Consider the following 21,221-nt stretch of genomic DNA (forward strand, 5'->3'; position numbering starts at 1 on the left):
TAGGCCCGGCTTCCGAGCTCGTGATTTAGCTGAGTTCTAGACTTTAAACAGCTGGAGTCAGAAAATTAGCTTTCCAAAACGGGGCGTAGTCGCAGTTTCTATAACAGTAGTTGCAGTTTTTATTTTCTCATTTCTATAATTGGAAACGTTTTTCCTTGACGAAATTAAACATTTCTAGATAATTCAAAATAGCTGAAGCTTTACACTATTTTATTTTGTGTTTAATTTTCTAGTTTTTTGAAATTTAATTCAAATGTGACTATGACAATGACTACGACTACGCCCCGTTTCGGAAAGCCAATTTTCTGACTCCAGCTGTTTAAAGTCTAGAACTTAGCCAAATCCCGAGCTCGGAAAACGGCCCTCAAAGAATTGAGAAAGGTGTCATTTTTTTACAAAACACTTCAAGGTTAAGGTGATGGTGTTATTTTGGTTGGATGTGACAGCCGTTGGTAATGCAACATACATCCCACCGATAATCGATTTCTTGCCACATCGTACCAGCATAACTTGTGCAACCGCAGCGATCTGATTGTGATCCGATTTCGGAGGTCATTAAGATTGTCTGGTGGAGGCGGAACATAAATCTTATCCTTAATGAAACCACACAGGAAGAAATCCATCGGTGTTAAATCCAGTGAGCGAGGTGGCCAAGCAATTGGCCCTGCACGGCAAATCCAGCGAAGTTTATTCTTTATTATTTTTTTTAAAATGAAGCACAGATCGAGAGAGAAAAACTAAGAATACCTTGTAAAATTTCTCTCCCAAATTTAGGTAACATTAGGTTTATGTCTTCTACATTTTCACAAAATTTTCAATCCAAAAAGTTGAAAGCAATTGTCTAGAAAATCCCGAAGTTCTCCATGAAATTGAAAAAAGATGAACAAGTGCCCTTTTACTTTCAGCATGACGGTGTACCACCTCATTTTCATGGAGAAGTTTGGGATTTTCTAGACAATTGCTTTCAATTGTGTTTTTTATTTAAATTGCTTTCAACTTCGCTGGTTTTGCCGTGCAGGGCCAATTGCATGGCCACCTCGCTCACTGGATTTAACACCGATGGATTTCTTCCTGTGGGGTTTTATTGAGGATAAGGTTTATGTTCCGCCTCTACCAGATAATTTTAATGATCTCTAAAATCGGATCACATTCGGATCGCTGCGGTTGCACAAGTTACTGGTACAAGTGTGGCGAGCAATCGATTACCGGTAGGATGTATGTCGCATTACCAACGGCTGTCACATCGAACCAAAATAACACCCACACCTTAAACTTGAAGTGATTTGTAACAAAATGACACCTTTCTCAATTCTGTAAGTAATTTCAATAAATATTTATGTGCTTTCAAAGTTGTAAAGTCATGTTATAATCACCCTATATAATTGTAAGCATGATGAGCCTTCACCAATTATGTAAGGAGGGAAAGAACTATGATAACAAAAGAGAACAGAAAAACTAGAACTTTAATGAGTCTTTAAAATTTAAACAAACAAGATTAATTTTATTATAAAAACATTATTGATATGAAATTAATGGGGAAAACACTCGCTTGCTGCTAATGATGATTCAATCTTTGTGGTTATGAAAATTAAGAACAATGATCTTATCCAGTAGTCACCTACCTTTTGAATATGGCTTCCCCCTTTGGCATCCACTGGTTTAATCGCGACTTTACAGTTAGTATTTTAAAAGAACAAAAATTAACTGAACCAATGAATAGGCTCAGAACCCGTCTCCCTTAACAATACAATTATTTTTAAACTGCCCGATCTGTGACAGAATAACTGTATTATAAAACGAAACGAAATCTAGCCTTTTTCACTGGATCAGCCGGACTTTACTCACAGTCCTAACGAACGAGCTCTGCCCAAAAGCTAAATTTTGGGTATTAATATAAACTCAGTCAATGCCAAACATGAAAGCCATTTCAAGTACATATTTTTATCTGTCGCACAGGCGGCCCTTTGTTATTAGAAACAAACGAGAAGCTACGTTAATATTGACAACAAATGAAATAAACAATCTTTCTGACAAAGATTGTTCAAAGACAAAAACACTGTTCATTGAACTTTTTTAATTTTAAAACTCTAAAATCCTGATCAATATGAGATAAATATATGATTCATATATATGTCCCATATGACCAGGTGACATAATGAACAATGAACATAATGATCTTACAGAAGTGAGTGTCTGGCCAAGTCGTAAGCCATCAATTTGGAGTAATCGGTTCCAGAAAGCAGGAATGGCGACCGGACTCCATCAACGAAAACTATATTCTTTCCGGTGCGGTCCGGAGCTCCTTTCCGTGGGGAATGGACCACTGGAGTACTGCAAATCGCTCGAACACCTGTGCAAAAGATCAAACATTATTTGGATTGAATATTATATTGAGAAATAATACATAAATTGACCCCCTACAAAAAAACACTGTTTTTAGTGTCATCTCTTCGCATTGTGAAATAGAAAAACACTTTTTTTGTTTATAAAATAGAATTATAGAAAATAAATTAATAAAATAATAGATTAAGAATACTAAATCTATTATTTTCTTAATTTCAAAGGGTACTTTAATTCTATTTTATAAATGTAGTACACATAGACGAGAGTCATACCATAGCCACCTCTAATACAAGGCCCCGGCCTACGATATTGCAACGTCGCAGTGTTGGTGAAAAAATTAAAAAAAAAAATACCAGCTGATCTTTTTCACCAATGATGTATTAGATTCTAGGCCTACACTGCGACGTTGCAATATCGTAGGCCGGAGCCTTGTATTAGATGTGGCTATGGTATGACTCACGTCTATGTGTACTACATTTATAAAATAGAATTAAAGTACCCTATAAAATTAATAAAATAATAGATTTTGTATTATTAAACTATTATTTTATTAATTTATCTATTTACTTTAATTCTATTTTATAAACAAAAAAAGTAGCCCTGAATTTATAGTCATACATTTTAAGAAGATATGTATTATTTATTTACAATTATATTGGATTATCCGGATTTGCTTGAACATATATTTTTGTGGTATCAAGGTCTAAGTTAGGTTAGGTGTCTACATTTTTGCCTACAGCATTCACAGTTAATAGAACATTTCATACTATAAAACCAAATACCATTTGCTATCAAAATTCATCTTCTTTAATTATGCTTCAATTATTTAACAATGTTTAAATATTGTGATATAAGTAGAGATTTTTTACGGGGATTAAAAAATAAATGTTTCTTAAAGTTGATAAAACGATGTGATTTGATTTTTATTAACAAGCTTCCACTGTTTATTTTCAAAATTTATGTAATTTCAAGTGTATACCATGGCTTATTTTTGTTTATATATTGTATTGTAAATATTTTTTGTGAATAAATATAAATATATCTGCTTCTCCAACTTTCTTTAAAATGGAGACAGGGGATTTCTGATATCTTATTTGGATTCTGCAACCCTCAAATTCTTTGTGTTTATGTTCGATTTGCGAAAATACTAAAAATAATGATATTTTGGTTATTTTTATATCGATGCTAAAGGCCACTAGAGCTACTATGTCATTGCACCCACTTTTCTTACAGTTTACACCTGAATGTAAACGGTAGGCTGAAATTGTTCTAAAATAACTTTGCTTGTATCAAATTGTGTAAATCACTCAACGTGCTGATGCAGGATATTGTAACATTGCAAACTGCCAGAATGGAAACGAGGCTTGACGAATTTCTCTACGATTTTCACATAAATTCAAGAGGTTTTGCGTTTTGTTTTGATATTATTCATTTGAAAATATACATATTTCAGGGCACCACGAACTCAATACCATTATTAATTGCCCTCATAACGATATAATGTATTTATAACATAGCCTATATAAGTTATAAGTATTTTTTGTGAGATTGTATCAACTCAAGTTACAGCTTATTGAAACTCACGTGTTTATTCTTTTTTTTGGAGCCACCCAGTACAATGACTTTGTTCATTATAATCAAAAAGGTTTTTTCTTGGCGCAAAAATAACATTTCCTAGTTACATAAACAGAAAACTATTGAAATATCAACTGTCATAAGTTCAATTCATCATAATGTAATATTAATAAGTTTTATATTCATCATCTTCAAAATTAAGCGCTTGAAAATAGTTGTGTTTATATAAAAAAGGGTACTAGTAATTTTACATAATAATTGAATTTGCTTTGCATAACAATTGCTTTTGTTAGTTTTCAATTATTTCATCTTTCAATGTTATTACATTAGTGTCATTTGCATTGTAAATAAATAAATAAATTTTCATTTATATAAATAGAATTAGAAGATAATATTTTATTATGTATGTTAGTTTTTTTATTTTTCAAAATTATTGTACTGATTTGTTAAGTTCATTAATTTTTGTTTGTAAATTGTCAGTGTTATGAATAAATTTCAATTTCAATTTCAAGTAGCCCTATTAAAAATACATCATTATCATCTTTAATTCGCTGGGGAAATAATTTCAAGATATTGTTTAGGAATAGCTCAAGTTTATGGCATAACACTACATCAGCAGAATATAAAAAATATGCTGGCAGTACTCTAGCAATTTCATAACACACAGTCTCAAGTTCACATCCGGATAAAGTTGTCTTCCAATCAATTGAATTCAATGACTTATTGATCAATCTATTTTTCATTTGGCAGTGGGCCAGTTGGTTGATTATTGATTCACGTGACTACAGATAACTCCAATGCAATATCAGGAAGTAAATTAATAAATTGATAGTTCCGCTAGGACTATGAACATTATTAAGTAATATGTTATCAACAATTCATAGTTTAGTATGCTGAATTTCAGTTATTAGAACATGCCTAAAACATGAATTTTTCATACAATAATTTGAGAGTATTTACGCAAACAATATAGCATTATCATTAATCATTCAAATTAAATCAAAATCCATTTATTGCCAAAGACAAATTTATTTATTTATTTGTTTGCCAAAAACAAAATACAAAAAAGCTTTACAAAAAATAAATATAAGTATATGCTCCTGCACTTAAACCAAGATACATACATTTATTTAATTGGATATAATAACGAAATGATATCTTTTATATTATAAATAATAGCAATAGAATGAAAATAATAATAAATAATTAATAGTAAATGTACAAATTACAATTTTTATAGGCCACATCATGAGAAAATTACATGAATCATCACATATATAATCATACCACATAAAAACAACAACAAATCATCACATCAACGACTTAAAAATTCTACATATTGAAGGCAAAGTATTCATCATTGGTATAAAAACAGTTTCTTATTAGAAAATCCTTAATTTTAAGTTTATATTCACTCACTAGTAAGCCTCTATATGTAACTGTAACTGATTATAAAACCTAATTGCACATGCCCTAAAACTAATATGACTAGATTTGTACCGACAATATTCGACAAGATTCAACCTATTTCTTGTGTTGTGCGAATTAACACATCAAAATGACTAGAGAAATGAGAGCAAGTTAGTCTTTACAAATAATAAACATTGAAAAATAAAAATACACGGCAAACACATAATTCTCAATCTAACAAATATCGGCTTGCAGTGCGTAACGGGAGGAACATTACACATGGCTCTTATTGCTTTTTTTGTAACACAAAAAGTGAATGGGAATCACTACAATTGGCCCATAATATAGCTCCATACAAAAGATGTGAATGCACATAACTGTAGTAGACATTTACTAAAAATTTTTGAGACACTATTTCCTTTAATCTTCTCAACATAAAAACACATCTTGTTACCTTGGGGATAGTGCAGTCAATATGACACTTCCATTTCATATTCATATTGAATGAAAAAGACTAAGAAATTGTCAAAAACACATATTTATTGATACTTAGAAAGACCGGTTTCAGTTATTACACCATTGTCAATCTCTGATAAACTAAACTTTAATTTAGTTAGATCGAAGTTTATAACTAAACTTTAGTTTATCAGAGATTGACAATGGTGTAATAACCGAAACCGGTCCTTCTAAGTATCAATAAATCTGTGGTTTTTTGACAATTTCTTAGTCTTTTTCATTCAATATGAATAATTACCACAATATCAACTTCTCAACTACACAAAAAGTGAAAGTAGCAAGTCATATTATCCTTCTGTATATTGATGCCTAGAAATTTGACAGAATGCCCTGAATTCAGGTTATTATAAGATACAGATAAGTTTTGCGTTTTGTTCAAATTCAGAGCAAGTTTATTAGCATTACACCAATCAGACATCAGTTCTAATTTTTCATTCATTAGTAGTAGTTTCTGGATTCAGAAACTACGTTAATCTGAGTTATCAAAGTTATAGAATGTTTTAAATTGAAAGAAACATTGACATTAACAGGAAGGACCGCCAAGATATCGATAGCCAGTATCATCATCTATAAATATCTGGCACAGCAACATATCAATCAGATAGTTGGCATCAAAATATTCAAGTCAACATACTGAAAGATATTCAATATAAATAGGTCAGTAATCGGCAATTCACGTTTAGATTTTGATCACTTAGGGCCGTTTGCACAGTATAGATTGCTAAATTCGATTAACTTAATCTGAAAGTTTAAACTTTAATCGGTTTTCTCAGTGCATTTACTAATCCAGTTCAAGTTATACTAGTTTAGCGTTAAGTTGGTAATAGAATGTCATCGTTTATAATATCAGGAAGGGTAATTTTTACAGGAAATATGCTATTTGTTTACAAACCATCAGTAAATTGAGGTTATGTAGCTACCATTTCCTGGTTCAAAATCCACACAGCTGTAAGCTGTACGGTAATAAAAGTGAAAAGCGATCAAGAAATTCTTCAAAAAATGATGAAATGCTATATTACTATTAGAAACAAACTTATATTTAGTTGGCACCAAAAAATATAATCGAGAATGTAAGATAAAAACCTTACTTTGTTATGAAAATCTACTTAAATCTACTACGGTCTTCCTCGTTTATTAGAAATCTCTCGAAAGCAAAATATCTCAGTTATGTGTTATTAAAAACATGATTTCTAATCAAAAATCACTGATAAAAATTGTCTTATTTTCTATCAAGTGGCTTATTTAATCAAATACCAAATTGGCACTTGCTTTACTCAAGCAAAACCGTTAAAAAATTCTCTATCATCCCAGAAATTTAAATGATTCGTTTTTTGCCCAATTTTTCTCAGTTCCAAAATTTCTTCACAGTCATCTTCATCAATCACATTGAATCAATAATGATTCACTATAACCTAAATAATTATTATCGTCTACAGAAGCATTAAAAACAAACGTCGAAAAATAATTGACTATTAGCTGTTTCCCCATCAAATCTTTACAGATGTCAAATTAATCCAAATTATTTGGTTTAAACCTCCTGCTTTGGAGGTTTAAACTTTCCCAGAGTTTAAACTCAATACAGAGTGCAAACTGATACTGTGCAAACGGAATTTTAGTTTAAACCAAAAAAAAAAATCCAGATTTGGTTTAAGCTTTAGCTTAAACTTAGACTGTGCAAACGGCCCTTAATGGAAGTATTATCGAACAGGGACGCTTCCCACGACCAATGAATACATGTCTCTCTGTATCACGCTTTCAAACCAAGTAAGTTAGCTAATGAAATCTGTGGTTTTTTTTACAATTTCTTAGACTTTTTCATTCAATAATGAAATAGACTTTTCAAAACTAGATTTTCGAAAAAAATCAGTCAAATGACTTCTTTCACATTTGAAGCCTGACCTGTACTTCCCGTTCACAGTTCGTTGTTTGAGGACTGCAATGGATATGGGCTCATTTGAATTGAAAAACTATTGTAATCGTGTAAGCTGGAATCGCCTAGTGAAAAGTACGAGCGATGTGGCCAAGGAATATACCAACGATACAAGAAATGACTCTGCCTGTTGGCGACTTTATCAATTTAATAGATACAATTTCCTACTGTACATTTTTCTGGAAACAAATCATTATCACTGAAGCTGTCAAAAACAAATTGATAACGGGATTGCTGTAGTAACTAGCAACAAATCATACGAGAAGAATGGAGCTATTTTAGTTCATTTGACAGAATATTCTCGTATATGGGAGAATAGCATTTTTCGTCTAAACCAATACTTAACGTACTGATAGTAAAGTAAATTCGTATGGCTTTTGTTGGTGGGGAGTCCCTTGCGGGAAGGTCCCACCACCTGAATATATAATTTAAGTGGGCCTTATGTCTGTCATACTTCAGCCGCGACCGACAGTTTAACGTGCCCATCCGATAGCACAGGAGTGATCTGGTTAAAAAACTTTTGGTTATGAGAGGGTTTGAACCTGGGATCTCTATGTACTGATGAATCATCTTAAAGAGGCGATGACTCTGTGTGCGGTGACCACTTGTAGAGTCCACTCCTCCAAATACCATCTGAGTCTAAAAACTGCTTTTCGGTGGTTCGGAGCCCATCTAAAGCTGTAGCTCTTCCACTCATCTCTCATCATCATACGTCACATTACCCACACATAAGATTAGAGCTCATGTGGGTATCACTCTCATCCAACAAAAGACCTCAGGTTGTTTCAAAAATTCAAATTCAAATTCAGATCATTTGAATTTGAATTTTATTCACAAAAAAAGTAATACAGCAGCAGAAACATTAGATAAATAGTAAATAGGTTTGTAAGTTCTGTGTGTTATATTTGAGACACAGTTGTTCTGAAGCGTATAGTATTGTTAGTTAAATTATCTAAAGATTTGAAGTTGAAGTAAAAAGGTTAGAGTAGCTGAAGCGTAGATTATTCAGGTTCTTCAAAGTAGGTCTTTAGTGGGTCATTCTAGTTCTGGCATGGGATGCCAAGATGAATCTGTATGATGAAGTAGTGCTCCCTAAAATGTTGTATGATTCTGGACCAGAACCATATTCCACTTCTAGAAATTTGGGAACTCAATGTAGCTGTGATTGGAAAGACAGTGTTGTATTAGAGATACACTTTTGATCAGAAGCGTATTTGATCTTCTGCTGTTGGATAAATTATCACAAAGTTTTTGAGTTAGGCAGAATGAAGGGGCTGTATAGCCTTAGTGTATGATCACATTGGATGCACGCTTGCGCAAGTAATTGGGTCTCGCACGCGTGCAGATGGAATAAAAGACCCACGCTGTGACTTGTCTGCCACTGACAATCATGCAGGCACAAACTTTTTCGCTTATTAATTTAATTTCAAGCTGTCTATTGAATGGTCACTCCCGTTTTATCGGATGGGCACGTTAAACTATTGGTAGGCCTACAGACCATAAGGGATGTAGGGGTACGACCCTACAAAATGGAAGATGAAAAGACGATTCCCGCAGCCCTTGCTGCTGGGGACGACTACAGAAGTATCAAGTAAGTCCTGGCTGAAGTATGACAGTCATAAAGTCCATTGAAGGACTTAGCTGGGTTCGCACACAACATAATTCCCATAAGTTCTATTATAATTATTCACTCACTTGGCCGGGTTGAATGCGAATAGTCCAATTAGAACTCCTGGGAATTATATTATCACGGTTCATTGTCAAGATGTGAGTGAATCAAGCTTTATATCCTATACATTCAGGCGAGGTGGGACGTGGGACCTTCCCGCAAGGACCTCCCCACCAACAAAATCCATACAAATTAATTTATTAGTATGATGTGGAACAATTATTGTGCATAATAGATGTATTCAAAGCCGTAACTTTAAAGGCTAGTATTTGTATGGCCTGGCGGGATAACGTCAAGAAAAGAATGGAATTTTTTTGACGATTATTATCACTCTGGAAATCTGGGAACAGCGTGGTGGTGTAGCTTTTTCACCCAGATGTTGTCTTTCGACATGCCTTGATAATACTTGAGCTACCATACATTTTTAATGTAAATAGGTAACTTAGTGAACATTTTTGAAGTATCAACAACATGATTTGACGTTTAGTATAGTCAAGAAAGTTCATATAAATTGAATAATGAACGATTTAGTAAAGAATAATTCTTAAACCAAAGCGCATTCAATATTCTGAACTATAAAAATGCCAAATCATTGACTAAGTAGTCCTAATTGACCCTGATAATGAAAGGTTAGTTAGGGAGTTTGTAGTACTGCCAAGTTTCTAGTGGTTATAAAATCCAGGTTGGTAGATCATAGAAAATAAAAATAATCATTCATAATCACTTACCATTTAACGAGAGGGTAGCACTACCTTTCGCCGGAATTAAATTATGTCTAACCAGGGCAGCCATGACTTCAGTTATGACAAGAAAATTATGCCAATCGTAACCAGTGAAACAAAAACTTAAATTTAGAAAATTTCTAGAAAATAGGAATGAACAGGTAATCTTGTGTGGGGTCCTTCTCATCATTATTAACATTAAAAACTTGAGTATCTTGTAAGTATAATTTTCGAAAAAGCTGATTAAAATACTGCTTTTGTTCGAGCAATTTCAAGTTTTCAAAATATGTCGTATCCAGACATAATGCACTCAGACGCGAAGCGTTTGAGAAATGAGATTGCTCTCCTTAATGGACGACCATTAAATTTGGACATTTCTCTCAGGATATGTCTTTCTACATCTGTTCCGAGCTAGAACCGCAGTCCCATATTGGGTATTTTGTTAAGTTCGTCTTGTATTCACAATTCACAACATTTTGATTGGTAGCTTGTAGGTTATTTCTGTACGTGCCCCATTAAACTCTAATACAGTACGATAACTAAATAGTTATAAAAATTTGGAAGATTAATTATGATTGATGTCAATGGTTTTATCTCTTAGCAACAGTATTCGGAATAATAAATTAGCATTATTGATTAGTGTTAATGCTCTTGGGAAGGTGAGTTTCCATTTTTTCAATGTTTCCTTGAGTTTATTTCTAACCACTCACACTATCTTTTCAATGCTAAATTTTACTTCACCTTCCTGGTTAACTTAGTTCATTACTGAAAGATTCTGGTTGCAATCTATCTGGCTCGTTAATGTCTTCAATCCATGAAAATTTTGCGGAATTATGGTACGGTATTAATCTGAATATACCTACACTAACTTCATCTGTCATGAAATCCTCACAAATTATCCAATTAATAATAAACAAAAGTAGCTCAAATTTAACCTGATTAACATTCGCATTCATGTTAATTTTGGAATTAATAGCCTACAGCTAAATTTCGAATTCTTCATTTATTCATTTATGGTAGGTTGTATTAGATATAATTATATCCTAACGTTGTATTCATTGTACTGTATACTGTATTAGATAGACTATCACCTTGAGATGTTACCTAGAACCCTAGATATGCTTTTGTATATTGATTGAGTTGGTGCGGACTTTTGAAGTTTCACTTTTCTAACATGTCAGCAATTTTAAGTTCTAGCTGGATTAACAACAGTAAGGGAACGATTACACAGCCTTCACTTTCCGCTTCTATATATGTTCAACTCGGTCGAAATTTTATTCTGGTAATGTAGGTATCTGGCGATTCTGAACAAAAAAGGTACAGTTCAATTTTAGTATAAAATGAGCGGTTCAAAAGTAAGGGCCCTGTATTCAAAAAAAAATGCAATTTTCATGATTTTCCTAAACTACATGTGAAGGCAGTCACATAGGAACCCAATTCACACCATTCACCCAGTTGTCTAGGAATTTAAAAAGTGAGTTTGCAAGAATTGGGTCAACAGTTTACAAGCATGATTCAACAGAATTGCGTGCAACATACTTTTGGGAATTGGCAAGTTCGTTCCATACAAACCACTAGCAGCGACTATTGTTGCAAGAATTTGTTATGAAATATATTTTAAAATTTAGAGTGTTACAGATATTGATTGTAAGGATTTGATTGTCTACTTTACCTCCTTACAATCAATATCTGTAACACTAGCGGAGCTAGAGGATACAAGTGGTCATATGCCATATAAAAGCGAGAGAACTGAAATATTAGCTAAATATGGCGTGCCCCAAGGAAGAATCAATAGATTTCTGCTCTTCTCAGCAGAGAGTACCATGTGTAAAACTCTCATAAGACTCCTACAGTACGGGCGGAATAGACGCGACGGAATATCGGTCGAATTCCCGCCGGGCCTTTTTGCTGGTTACAGAACACATAGCCTCTTGCGGGGAACAGTATACGATTGCAAATCTGCATAAGTTCCACATAAGAGACTATGCATCCTCTGAACAAACCAAAAAGTTTGTCGCGTCTATTCCGCTTGGAGGGCCCCTTAGTGTATTCAATACGCTATCACTATATGTCTTTATTCCCTACATTCCACCACCATAGTGTCAGATGGTGTCAGACTCAAGAGAATCATGCTTCCCCTAAAAGATAGATGTGAGCGTGGCAACGGCGATGACACAGAGAAAGATACCGTCGGGCCAAATCCACCTACAAAAAAAGTATTGAGCAAGCTAGAAAGGCTTAGTATCTCGTAAAAAGAAGTGATTCCAAGTGGGTGAGATTAGTGATGTTACTCGAATGAAAATACTACTTTACTATGACTTTAAAAATCTGGTCCGCCATTTTGAATGCAACTTCATTTTTCAAATAGGAAGGTGGTCATGCGATACATGATTTCGATACGGAATTTCAAGGAAAAATGAATGGCGAAAACCGCACATCGATATCGCAAACCGTTCAGAAGATATTCAAATTATCAATCAGTACCATGCAAATCAGAAATGAAATACATGAGTGGTATTGATTAATAATGTGAATATCTTCTAAACGGTTTGAGATATCGATGTGCGGTTTTCGCCATTCATTTTTCCTTGAAATTCCGTATCGAAATCAAGTATCGCATGACCACCTTCCTGTTTAAAAAATAAAGTTGCATTCAAAATGGCGGACCAGATTTTCAAAGTCATAGTAAAGTAGTATTTTCAATTCGAGTAACATCCCCAATCACACCCACCTTGGAATCACTTCTTTTCATGAGATACTAAGCCGTTCTCAGACTATTTTCTCTCTTTTCTGGTTTGAATAGTATTGATTAATAATGTGAATATTTCCAAACGGTTTGAGATATCGATATCTTGAGGTTTGAGGTTTCTCAAACCGTTGGAAATATTCACATTATTAATCAATACTATTCAAACCAGAAAAGAGAGAAAATAGTCTGAGAACGGCTTAGTATCTCATGAAAAGAAGTGATTCCAAGGTGGGTGTGATTGGGGATGTTACTCGAATTGAAAATACTACTTTACTATGACTTTGAAAATCTGGTCCGCCATTTTGAATGCAACTTTATTTTTAAACAGGAAGGTGGTCATGCGATACTTGATTTCGATACGGAATTTCAAGGAAAAATGAATGGCGAAAACCGCACATCGATATCTCAAACCGTTTAGAAGATATTCACATTATTAATCAATACCACTCATGTATTTCATTTCTGATTTGCATGGTACTGATTGATAATTTGAATATCTTCTGAACGGTTTGCGATATCGATGTGCGGTTTTCGCCATTCATTTTTCCTTGAAATTCCGTATAGAAATCATGTATCGCATGACCACCTTCCTATTTGAAAAAATGAAGTTGCATTCAAAATGGCGGACCAGATTTTTAAAGTCATAGTAAAGTAGTATTTTCAATTCGAGTAACATCACTAATCTCACCCACTTGGAATCACTTCTTTTTACGAGATACTAAGCCGTTCTCGGACTTTTTTTTTCTCTTTTCTGCTTAGAATAGTATTGATTAATAATTTTAATATTTCCGAAACGGTTTGAGATATCGATATGCGGTTTCCGCCATTCATTTTTTCTTGAAATTCCCTATCGAAATCATGTATCGCATGACCCCCTTCCTATTTAAAAAAATGAAGTTGCATTCAATATGGCAGATCCAAGATGGCGGACCAGATTTTTAAAGTCATTGTAAAGTAGTATTTTCAATTTGAGTAGGATCCCCAATCACACCCACCGTCAAATTATCATTGGGTATGAGATATTAACCGGTTCTCGGACATTTCACCCACTCTGTATATGATGTGGCTGTGGAACATCGCATGATATTCTGAGACAAGTATTCCCTACTGGCAATTTATCTCAGCTTCCTGATGAGTTATATCACTCTAGACAATCTCGTGCATGCCTCAGCCACATGATGGCGCCACCTCAGCTTGTTGTCAATCCAGAAGCCGAGATACCTCACTGGCTCAGCCGCCACTGCAGTCCTCTTGAGGGAACAGACCAGAAAGTTTGGTTTCTCCTCGTTTAGCTTCATCCTGTTTACAGTAAACAAGGTCTTCATATATTTATTTATTCAATCATTCAGAATTACTCAAATTACAGAAAAGAACCACAGGCTTGCGCCCAAAACGTTTCCAATTCTAATTTATACAACAGTCAAAATGTCTTGACCAGAGGCTTGTGGTCCAGGACCACATACGATTGACGAACTTGAAATCGCGATAACGGCATACATTTATTTCATTCCTACAATTCAAGTGTTGATGACTTTCCGAACACTCTTTAGATAATTGAAGTGAAATTACTTGAAGTTGATAGGCCTATTCCTTAGACCGTTATTAATTTTCATTTCAATTTAGACCTGCCGATATTCTATTAATCTACATGCCTCGAGAAGCAACATTCAATTGATCAACTTGAGTATATGCTGTATGTATTATCAATTGAGTATTCTTCAGTCAGTGGTAGGAATATCACTTGGAGGCCATTTTCAGACATGTATTTCTGATAAAATTCAATCTTTTCAACTTTTGATCCCATAATTGATTCTATAGTGAGGTCCACGTTATAATGGCAGTGGAGAAAGATAGAAAAACAACGTTGCCAATCCTCAGGCTTGTCAATGCCTTCTATAGATGTTAGCTGATACAGGTTTATTGATGTAATATTAACTGTCCATTCCCGTTTAAAATAATCAATTATATTTTATTAAGCAAGAAGTTATATTTTTCAATAATTTCATAATGAATTTACATAATTAAGATGAATAAATATTTTGTTAATTGATTATTAATTCTACATTGTTAAAAGATGATCTGGCAACAGAGCAAAGCGAGAAAGAGATCCACTTTGTTGAATGATAGACAAGGATAGCAATACCATTGCTAATCAAACACTACCATTATAACGTGGACCTCACTATAGTAACTTATAATGTCAGATTACAGTGATGTGTTTTGATGTCAAGTAAATTAATTAAAGAATAATATTGACGTTTTCAGTTAATAATCATTGACATCCTTGATGATTGATGCATAAAGATGCCAATTTCATTGAACCATCAATCATTAGTTGGCAGTTCAATGGCTTCTGTGAGCAAAAGCACCTACTCGCCTATCAGCTCGTATTCAAGCTATCAAAGGTGAGTATTTCAGTCAACTATCACAATTTATAATTCATAAAACAATAAGATTTTATCAGATAAAAAAATGATAAAAACTAACAAGTATGGAAAATCAGGTGTTTTGATTAATAAATTACCACATTTCTCTGGCTTGAGTGAATTGCCATTTTCTCTTTGATATTGAATCACAAACATGTTCTGTTGAATAACAACATTCAATCAGATACCCAGTTATCTCTTTTAAAATGTGAAAAATCAAGTTTCAGTAAATTCTTCCATGTACATCAGTCTCTACTGTGAAGCTGGCCACTAACGACAGGACATGCTGTCAAACAGCTGTTTTGTTCATCAACTTTCCAGGATCTTGTTCAATTATTTAAAAAGTAAGCCAATACCTTGAATTATTATCCAAGAGAGTTGTAAATCACTGTAAAGTGCTCCTCAGATCACCTTCAACTCAGTTCTACGGGTGCCATATTATTTTTCTTGCGGCCCATGAACTGAAGTTCTGCTAACTTGAACTAATTGACTTGATTTAATCAATTTACCAAGTGTTGTATTTAACATTAACGAGAAAGCAGTGAGAATACAGTTAGAGAGATAATTAGTCTAATAATTAATAACATCCTGTATTTAGATCAATTTAGTTTTCTCATTTTGTAAAATAAGAGTCTTCACTTCTTTCCAACTAGACAAATACACTATATAAAAGCGTTTGATTAAATTTATAGAGTTATAATTTTCTAAAACTATAAAATATTGGTATCAGTTGTGTCGCCCTGAAATGGTAATAATTTTCAGAAACTATAAAATATTGGTATCAGTTGTGTCGCCCTGAAATGGTATAGTATCAAAACTATTTCAGTGGAAGAAGCCAATTTGTTTCCATCTTGGACCAGCAGAGTTATCAATTAATTCTAAATTTATTAGATGTAGGCTACAAAATTTATTAGATAAATTTATTATCTAGGCATCTAAATGTATTAGATGTAATAAATTTACATTTAATGTTTAGTATTCTTAAATCTATTATTTTATTAATTTCAAAGATTACTATAATTTATTCTATTTTATAAATAAAAGAAAGTAGCCATCAATTTTAAGATTATTAGATGTAATTATTAATTTAGTAGGCTAATAATGGTTTACTTCAACAAAAGTTATAATATGACAATGTAGGCCTGTACAGTTGAACAAAATCACCCATCAAACATTACAATACAGACAGTAAGATACAGTCACGAATAATTTGTAAAAGATTAAGTCATCATACTTTAGTCGAGTGAATCAGATGCTGGCTTTATGATTCAGAGGCCCGGGTTCAAATCCCGGCCCGGGCAAGATATTTATCTCGGGCCACTCCCGTGTTTCGGATGGACACGTTAAGCCGTCGGTCCCGGCTGCCGAAAAAGCAGTCGTTAGGTCATGTCAGAGGCCCTGAAAATTGATCAGTTGCGACCTGAAAACTCTGACACCAGACCTGAGCCAGCCAGGTCACTCGATATCATCATCATACTGAGAAATGAATATAACCATAGAGAAACGATATCTTAAGTAGATATCCCATGGTATAGGGCGTTTATGTCGCCCTACTTTTGTAACTTTTTGTAACTTTTACTGTTATCTCAAGCCGATAGTTCACGTAGTTCTTTCCTATGCAGCTGTGTGACGCTGGTATTCTCTCAAAATTGTGCCGTTCATACACTATCACCCCAACAAAACAGTAGAAATTGACAATACTCGACAGTAATCGGCTTGAGATAACAGTAAAAGTTGCGACATAAATTCCCCATACCATGGGATATCTACTTATGCTATCGTTTCTCTATGATATAACTTTGATAAAATTGCACTAGACACATAGATGTTGTAAAATTTGTCCTTATTAAGGTGAAACGAGAAAAGATGTTGTCAGTTCCACATAATTTATTTAAGCCAAACTATAGTTACAATGCACTCAAGATATAATCATGCAGTGATATTCTAGGTTAGACTGGTCAAAAAGTGCAAGCTTGTTTAGTCTAACAAAAAAGATCACTGTTGATGATATCTTGAGTGCATTGAAACTATAGTTTGGCTTGAATAAATTTATGTAGAACCGACAACATCTCTTCTCATCTCATATTAATATAACTTTGTTCTGAATCGTATTTTCTTCACAATATTCTATTCAAATTTGGGAAAGGAACAAATCAAATCATTTATTGTCACACAACATTAAAATGTTACAACAACGTCATTAATAACACAGAAACATCAGTTTAAAAATCTATTACAAAGAAATCTTCAACTTTATATAAACATTCATTTAACAGTACTTTTTTTTTAATATTTACAGTAACTATTAAAGCTCATTCTTTTGATATTTCAGGCAAAGAGTTATAAAGTTTTATTGACATGTATTGCCAGTTTTTTTGAGAACTTGTAAACTGGCAATACTCGACTCTTATATTATTCCTTTTTCTAGTATTATGTTGGTGTATACTAGAGTTAACATCATATTCATTTTCAGTTTTCTTCACTGAATGATGCATGACAATACATACAAAGATGGCAGTGTTAATAGTCCGAGTTCAATAAATAATGATTTGCATGGAGTACGAGGAGCCTTGTGGCAAATTATTCTCACTGCTTTCTTTTGACATTTAAACAAGATGTCAGTAGTTATCAGTAGAACCATTTCCCCACTACTGGATTCCATATAGCAAAAGGCTATGAATATGGGCAAAGTAAACACTCATTAGAACAGACATATCTACAATATTACATAATCTACGTAAAAGGAAGATGCCCTTGTTGATTTATTTTATAAATATGTGTTATATGGCATTTCCAAGTCAGGTTGGTATAAAGCCCAACAGGCATAAAGCCCAAAACTGTACCTTTCCCAAATTTGAATAGAATATTGCGAAGAAAATACGATTCTGAACAAAGTTATATTAATGTGAGATGAGAAAAGATGTCGGTTCTACATAATTTATTCAAGCCAAACTATAGTTTTTCAATCATTCATAGTTGAGGATGATATTGTATATATCAATGTATAAATAAATGAATGAATGTTCAAATCATTTGTTATGTTTTCTACTCAGAACAATACTGTCAAACAATTTCCAAATCGATCTATTATATTTAGATTTTAATTTGGATCTCCGAGTTGGAAATAGTTAGTTTGTGTATCGATGCATTGTGTATTAATATGTCGTAATATTTATTTCCAGATATACAAACTCTTATCCGAGAAGTTCATCAATTTTGGATGAGCCTCAATTGTCAGTTACTGGCTCATCGTGCTTGAGTAGTCGAACATCCGACGTGATATCCAGGTTGGTTAAATTAAATTATTGATTTATATGTAAATATAATAAACTAGGATAATTCAAAAAGGACCTTACAACTTTGAAAATTCATATAAATCTTATTAAACAAGGTACAGAGCTGGTTTCGGTGTTGTTTTAAAGAAAAACATTTCAAGTTTTTTTTTACCTTAAACTAAAGATGTTCTATGTGACTGCTGTTGGTTATCGTGCAGACATCCATCGATAGTCGATTTCTTCCCAGACTCGCACTAGCATTTTCAATTGAATTTATTGCCAAAAAATCACATACAAATACTTGTACAATACAATCACTAAAGTATGCAATATACAATTACCTACAAATAGACATTTATTGTAACTTGCACAACAATAATTATCAATGTATTCAATGTAATATTCGGCACTGCCAACATAAGATTCCTTGTGTGTTGGCAGTGAGTTGTGGTTAACTTATTCTGCTTCAATTCAGATCAAGTAAGAAGCGATATACAAATTAAATTAAAAAGAGCTAAAGAAAGTATTACAGCAATATACAAAAGTCTCAAAGGCTCAGAAAAAAAATTAAAAACTTGAGAATAGTACATACTATATGACAAAGTAGAATCCAATTAACCACTGTGACGTCTTGAGGCCATCATGAAGTGAATATTTCACACAGGGAATACATAAAACAATACAATAAAAAAAGATGATGTGGGAACATTTACAATACCTGGTTCAAGAACGTGAAAATGGAAAAACCATTGCTCAATGTTTTTAGTAACAATGCTTGTTGGATACAATATTATACTTTATACAACTAGTTTGAAGAATATGTTATGCTCAATCCAATAATCTATGCTTTTGCTTAAATTACGTGTCATTTGTTTATCTATAAAATCGTTTGGAATTTTATTTATAATGTAGCTGCAATAATATGTAAATTGATGCCTGCATATGGTTAGCTTAATGAGTTCTGTGTTAAATCTATTGTTAGGACGTGTGTTATGGGGTGTAATGTGTGCAGTAAAATTAGATTTATTCTTATTGATATGGAGTATTCCATTTCGGGTGTAACTTGCTCAACAGCAGCGCAAATCCTTGCTCTAATTTCAGGTAGAGTGACTAGCAAAGGAGGTACGTACACCATATAATTTATATAATTTATGAAACCCAACAAGAAAAAATCCAGCGGTGTTAGGTCTGGGGAACGAGGGGCCATGCAATTGGCGCATTACGGCCAATCCACTGATTTGGAAAGCGGACATTAAGAAAATCCCGGCCGTCAGTCAAATAGTGTGGTGGTGCGCCATCTTCCATAAAGAAAACATTTCGTTCTCGGTCATCCTCATCGATCTGTGGTAAAAAATAGTGGCAATATATCAAGGTACACTATGCCGTTTTTCAAACCAAAACACACAGCTGCACGCTCGGGTCCAGTGAAGGCAGCCATCTTTGACGTAACTGCCGCTAGAGCTTGTGCGGCGCGACCAGGCTACGCAAGTCAGAACTTGGAGTGTTTTCCTTGAAACACCAAAACCAGCTCTCTACCTTGTTTAATAAGATTTATATGAATTTTCAAAGTTGTAAAGTCCTTTTTGAATTACTCGGTACAGTGGTATTTACAACATCAGTGTCTTATTTTTTTTAATTGTTTGAAACTTATCTGAAAAAAAATCTTCCATTTTATAAATGACTTAGTTAATGGTATATTTCATTTTCTCTTGCCACTAGAACTTCCCAACTCTTGCTACTTACTCAAATCTTTAATTTTATATTCATTACCAAATGCATATTAAATCGTTTAGGTTCAGTATTGTAATTCAATACATAAATAAATGTTTATCTCCAAAAAAAACTAAAACTACCACATCAATTACAGAAAATATTAAATAGTTTACAATTACATACAATAGTTAGTTTCAGAAATTTCTTATAATGTGTCCTCTACATGTTAAGTGTTTTCTGTGTGGAAATTGACCTACTCCACTATGGCGTACCATGTTCTAGACTAGGTTCAATACCTAATTCTATACATTCAAATTATGGTTTGTTAATAAATAGTTTAGTTTAAAAAAAAAAAAACATTTTATTTACTACACAACATTACAAAGAATTTTATGAGGTCCGTTCGCTATGTGCGCTTGCGAGGAACTAAGCACTGAATACAATATTGTCTTCCACTAAGACCATGCTGACTAAACTAGTTAACAGTAATTGTATACAGTTTTTACTCATATAACTTTCATTTACATTGGGTTGACATTTTGATATACATGAAAAGAAATAGTGAGATAGTTGATGACAACCACCCTATTCATAGGTTTCCTCAGTGTAACAATCTTTATTTGCCCAAGCACAGACTTACCGCCTAAGAGAAGGATGCCTTGTATTCAGGCATAAAAATATATAATTCTTTGAAAAACCAGTTGAAAACTGAGACTAATTTGAAAGTATTCAAAACTAAAATAGGTGATATACTATTAAAGAGTTGTCCCTATAGTTTTGAAGAGGGAATGAGGTCCTTAACTGGTAGTTAAGGACATATACATATAGGCTTTCAAGTATATTACTATATTGAAAAATTCAGGAAAATTACTATATTGAAAAATGTTTCGAAT

General features: G+C 33.4%; 2 protein-coding genes across 3 annotated transcripts in view; one reads left to right on the forward strand and one right to left on the reverse strand.

The window, feature by feature from the left end:
* Positions 1-10,312, reverse strand: part of LOC111045885 (trifunctional enzyme subunit beta, mitochondrial) — a 47,441-nt gene extending 37,129 nt beyond the window's left edge. The window contains exons 1-2 of the mRNA XM_039442239.1: positions 10,172-10,312; positions 2,182-2,350 (exon numbers count right to left, since the gene is read on the reverse strand). Coding sequence (XP_039298173.1) covers positions 2,182-2,350; positions 10,172-10,235 — 233 coding nt within the window. The 5' untranslated portion in view covers positions 10,236-10,312. The remainder of the gene's footprint in view (positions 1-2,181; positions 2,351-10,171) is intronic.
* Positions 10,313-10,591: 279 nt separating this feature from the next.
* Positions 10,592-21,221, forward strand: part of LOC111045884 (ubiquitin carboxyl-terminal hydrolase 2) — a 51,724-nt gene continuing 41,094 nt past the window's right edge. Inside the window, exons 1-3 of one of the 2 annotated variants that reach the window (XM_022331363.2) lie at positions 10,592-10,824; positions 15,180-15,319; positions 18,523-18,627. In XM_022331363.2, coding sequence (XP_022187055.2) covers positions 15,219-15,319; positions 18,523-18,627 — 206 coding nt within the window. In that variant the 5' untranslated portion in view covers positions 10,592-10,824; positions 15,180-15,218. The other variant, XM_022331364.2, reaches the window with a different exon arrangement.

The sequence above is a fragment of the Nilaparvata lugens genome, chromosome X (assembly GCF_014356525.2).
Source record: "Nilaparvata lugens isolate BPH chromosome X, ASM1435652v1, whole genome shotgun sequence".
Classification (NCBI taxonomy): Eukaryota; Metazoa; Arthropoda; class Insecta; order Hemiptera; family Delphacidae; genus Nilaparvata; species Nilaparvata lugens.